Raw genomic sequence first — 5173 nt, 5'->3', positions numbered from 1 at the left:
GAGGTCACGGCAAAAAGAGATGATGATTTTCATATATGGGTTCGTCAATATGTAAGTATATTAAAAATATTATATATAGTAGCTTCAATCCTACTAATGAATTAAAAGTCTTTAAAAATTTTGATATATACAATTATGATCATATATATAGGTGGAAGCAATGAAAGGTCAACAGAGTTTTCCTCCATGGGTTTATGAAATAGTGGAAGGTCCTGAAAACAAAGTGAAGTCATGGCCCATGTATTTTACAAGAGAATATATGTTTCACACACGATCTCACGGGAGCTCGAAAAAGACAATGAATTATGGAGTACTTGGCCGAGGAGAAAATTATTCTGAAGCGTCTGATGAGGATAATTTTTAGGGACCGTGGAAAATATAATCTAGCTCGAGTATCCATGATTTATTAACCTAAAGATCACACTGTTCTACTGTGAATGGTTTGATCCAACGGTTGATAAAGGAACTCGTATGAGAGATTGTGGCATTGTAGACGTCCTACAATCAATGAAGTATCGAGGTTATGAACCATTTATTTTAGGTAATTTTGATGTTCCGTGTGTTTTACTATATATAAATATTGTTGACAAATACCTAATTCTAAATTTTATTAATGTAGGGTCTCAAGCTGATCAAGTGTGTTACCTTTCATACCCATTCACTAAAAGACCTCGTAAATCATGGAGTACAGTTTGCAAAGTCAGTCCAAGAAATGTTGTTCAAGGGAACTATAAAAAAAAGGAAATTGTGATTTTGCAACAGTCTGTTGATGATGCACCTCCAACCATTATTGAAGAAATTATCATTGAGAGCTTAGTAGACGGAAATCATCAAGATGAGCCTATTGATTTTGAAATTGAAGATGCTTAAGGCGAGGACGAATTTCAATGTAACTTATCAACATCTGATGATGGAGATGAAGAATTTGAATATGATGAAGATGAAGATGAGTAATTTATGGATTTGAGTTGCTAACATATCATTTGTAAGATATTATTATAAAACAATTTAAAATATTTCATTTAATAAATTTTTGATTTATAAGAGATATTAATGCTAGTTTAAGCTTATTTTAATGTATGTGTAAGTAACTAAAGAATGATTAAGTTGGCAATTTGGTTGGATATGTACATATAATGCATGTACTTTTTTCCATTATAATCAGTCACAAAACAGTTACAATAGTGTCCTAACAATAACGGAAAGAAAACAAGGCAGACGACAGCCGTCGCAATTATATTGTGACCGTGTTGGGACGGCCGTGCTTAGTCACAAAATAAAACTTGCATTATACACGATTTATATCAATATAGTTGTTATGTATCACTCATAAACACTCAAATATATTGCATACAATACTTATATAATTATAACTTGCCAAAATCATGCTAATATAACTTGTTGAAAGAATTAATCTAAATTTTGATAAAATATCGTCGGTAATATGTCCGCAAAATGTCCCAAATAAGGCAGACGACAGACAGACGTCGCAAAGAAATTACAAATAGGTCACAAATTGTGACCGTTTTGAAAAGTCCGTGCTTAGTCACAAAATAAAACTTGCATTATACACGATTTATATACATACAATTGTTATGTATCACTCATAAACACTCAAATATATTGTATGCAATACATATATAAGTAGAACTTGCCAAAATAATGCTAATATAACTTGTTAAACAAGTTTTTCTAAATTTTGATAAAATATTGTCGGAAATATGTCTGCAAAACGTCGCAAACAAGGCATACGACATGCGTCGCAAATACATTACAAATGCGTCACAATTTATGACCGTTTTCTGACGGGCTCGTCTTAGTCACAAAACTAAACTTGAATTATACACGATTTAGATCAATACTTTTGTTATGTATCACTCATAAACACTCAAATAGGTAGCCTATCGAATATATATTAGTATAACTTGCCAAAATCATGCTTATATAACTGTTTAAAAAGATTTTCCTAAACTCCTCATCATTACCCTAAACAAACATGTAATACACTTATTAAATTTGGGATGATTTAAAGTGTGGTTAGAAAAATATTTAGTTTGCAACTCTGACTTAGTACACTGCGGTAATTTCAACAAAATCAAAGTATAAACGTATTACTAACCATTTAAACAAATCTCAATACTCAAATTTTGAATTAGCTAAAGTCGAGAGTGGCTAAGTAGTCACAAATCCGTAGGTAAACTATTTGCGACTACTTTGTTACATGTGTGCGACTAATTTGCTACATTTGTTGTGACTTATTTGAGTCTAGATCTAAATTTTGAGTTAATTAAACGAAATATTTGCTAAGTGTTTAGCCGCTTAATATTCCCCCCAATTGTTAAAACACTAAAATTGTGTGACTGCTTTGCGACCGTTTTCCGACTCATATCGTTAATAACAAATCAAAAAAACGCGAAAGTTTTTTCAATTTTCATTTCTCGATCTAACCCTAACATCTTTTCCTCTCAACTCTCTCCTCTCAGATTTCTCAAATTTGATCGTATGTGGATCGATTAAGTCCATTAGCAACCGATTCAGTCCACTAGCCCTAAATCTTTTGTTCTCTCTAACCCTAAATCTCAATCGATTTCTCTTTTCGATTTCTCTTTTCTCAGTCGATCCTTAATGCCTCATAAGAGCAAATCGTCTAGAGGTCGCGGTGGAAGATCGAGCGTCGATGGAATATCGAACGCCGGTGGAAGATCCAACGGTAGTGTCAAAACTTTCCATGGTCAAGCACCGCCAACCGGAACTCAAAGTTGTGTCGGAGCCTCTTCTCACTCATCAGCGGCTAATTCTAACAGTCAAACTTCTCGACGTCTTCCTTCACTGTATTCACCGAGGAGACAACCACCACGAGTTGCTCCTCCAAATACGCCTCAGGTTCAACCACCGCCTCAGCAGGTGGTTCAACAGCAGCCTCCGCCTGTTCAACTTCCTCAGCCTATTCAACAGCCTCCGCCTGTTCAACTGCCTCAGCCTATTCAACAGCCTTAGCCTGTTCAACAGCGTTAGCCTGTTCAACAGCCTTAGCCTGTTCAACAACCTCCTTCTCACATACCCCCAGAACATAACAACGAAGAAGAAGAAGAAGAAGAAGAAGAAGAAGAAGAAGAAGAAGAAGAAGAAGAAGAAGAAGACGAAGAAGGAGAAGAAGGAGAAGGAGAAGGAGAAGAAGAAAATGATGAATTAGAAAACCCACACCAACAAAATCCTAATCCAAATGAAGACTACGAAGCAATGTTAGATCGTTTGCTTGCATTTCCAGGCCAACAAAATCTTCCACTTCTGTCTCAGAAGCCTATCAAAGGCATTGAGACTCTCTGGGACTAACTCTTTCCTTCTTCATGTAATTGTCTGTTAGTTTAATCTCTATTGGTTAGATCGTTTCATTATTGCTCATTGTTTCTTAGTTAAGTAACCGATTGTTGCACTGTGTTGTTGGTAAAGTTAATTAGTGGCTACTTTACATACACTAATCCTTAGTAATTGTAATAGGTTTGACCGACACGGTGGGAAGCTGTCTCGAGCAATTGCTGGAATCTTTAGGAGGAAGTTTGATGGGCTTTACTACAGTTGGAAGGTTACTCCACAACACATTCAAGAGAGATATTACAGGACTTTTGCCGTAAGTAAATGATTGTTTGCTTTCATTGTGGATAGTGTTAAGCATATGACAGTCACATTGCTAACTTGTCTGAAATGTTTTGTCTGTATGAAGAGGAAGTTTAATTGGGATTCTGGGATTAATGAGCTTGTTAGGGAAGGATTTGAGAAGATTGCCAAGAAACGAATGAAAGGTATTGTAAATCAAGCAAAGCAGAGTGGTGTATAACCACAATGGATTCTAGGTGACCTCTGGAAAGACATGTGGGTTCATTGGAACACTCCTGATGCTATTGAGAAGAGTGAGAATGCTTCATAGTCCAGAAACTCGGATCGTGGCGGTCTTGGAGTTCACAAACACTTAGCTGTTTAGAAATCATTTCTACAAGTTCAGTAAGAAATGGTAATACTTCTCTTTGCATATAATCTGATATTCTTCCTTGACAGTCTATGAATGTAATATGGTTGAATCTCATTGTAGGAGGAAGAGCTTGGGCGTCCAGTTTTACTTGGTGAAGTATTTATGAGAACACATACTCGGTCGTATGGATCTTTTGTGGATCAGAAAGCAAAACAAGTTGCAGAGACTTATGAGAAGACCCTAGAAGAGAGACTGTCACAACTTGAAGAGGATGGTCCACAAATTTCAGACAATTCCTCTCAGCAATCAAGTCATCGAATTCTCACCGTTGATGAAAAGAATGAAATATTTCTTCAGGTAATTCATTAACTCATCTCAATCTCTCTTAATTATGCTGAGGTAGATATACACATCTAGAATAACTAAGGCAGCCGATTAGGGAAAATCCATCCTCAAAACGATGGTCATCTCACTTGATTATACTTGCTGTTTTTTTATTTCCTTAACATTCTGTGTTTGCTGGATTATTTGTGAATACATATTTACTTTTCTTGTTTCATTTTGGTTGTGACCTTAAGAAACTGAATGTTTATCTTTTGTTTTAGTATACTCAAACAAATGACAAAGGCAATCATTTTGGCCTTGGATCCCTTGTGCAGACACTAAACAAAAGAAAGAGGAAAGAGAATTATGCGAGCTCTTCTACATCAACTATTGTGGATCTTCAAGAACTTCGGCGCAAGATTTTTAAACACGACGCTGATAATGCACGCCGTGATGAAGAGCACCGCCAATATCAAAGTGAGATCAGCAGCTTGAAGAAACTCCTCGTCTTCATGAAACAAAATGATCCTAGCTTGGCAGCTTTCCTGGAATGTCCAACTACTGACCCAGACCCAACCACACTTCCACCTACCAGACACTCAACTACTCCGCCTGCAGCCATCATTCCTCCAGGTACAACTGCTGCAGCCACATGATCTGGAACCACACTTGCAGCCACATGATCTGGAACCACACTTGCAGCCACAGGATCATGAACCACACCAGCCTCCACTTCAGCTGCCAATTCCCCTCTTTCTAACACTTCTTCCAACTTATGAACTTGATTTGCTCATTTGGTGAATGTATGGATTTGGAAACTTAATTAGGATGATCTTTTGTTATGATTAAGATGATATTTTGGTACGATTAGTGTTTTTAATA

General features: G+C 36.5%; 1 protein-coding gene across 1 annotated transcript; it reads left to right on the top strand.

The window, feature by feature from the left end:
- Nucleotides 1-2677: 2677 nt before the first annotated feature.
- LOC111828958 lies at nucleotides 2678-4947 on the top strand. Its single transcript, XM_023777560.1, has 6 exons — nucleotides 2678-2831; nucleotides 3230-3325; nucleotides 3498-3628; nucleotides 3722-3829; nucleotides 4088-4324; nucleotides 4573-4947. The coding sequence occupies exons 1-6, from the start codon at nucleotides 2678-2680 to the stop codon at nucleotides 4945-4947; spliced, it is 1101 nt and encodes a 366-aa protein (XP_023633328.1).
- Nucleotides 4948-5173: the final 226 nt, after the last annotated feature.

This window comes from Capsella rubella, unplaced genomic scaffold (genome assembly GCF_000375325.1).
Source record: "Capsella rubella cultivar Monte Gargano unplaced genomic scaffold, Caprub1_0 scaffold_27, whole genome shotgun sequence".
Lineage (NCBI taxonomy): Eukaryota > Viridiplantae > Streptophyta > Magnoliopsida > Brassicales > Brassicaceae > Capsella > Capsella rubella.
The sequence above is the reverse complement of the archived record's forward strand: the minus strand, read 5'-3'. Positions and strand labels throughout refer to the sequence as shown.

Excerpts from the sequence above, each read along its gene's own strand:
- LOC111828958 (XM_023777560.1), top strand. The coding sequence starts at position 2,678 with ATGGAATATCGAACGCCGGTGGAAGATCCAACGGTAGTGTCAAAACTT. Across the intron at positions 2,832-3,229 it reads TCTCGACGTCTTCCTTCACT|ACTACGAAGCAATGTTAGAT; the intron begins GTATTCACCGAG and ends ATCCAAATGAAG. Across the intron at positions 4,325-4,572 it reads AGAATGAAATATTTCTTCAG|TATACTCAAACAAATGACAA; the intron begins GTAATTCATTAA and ends CTTTTGTTTTAG.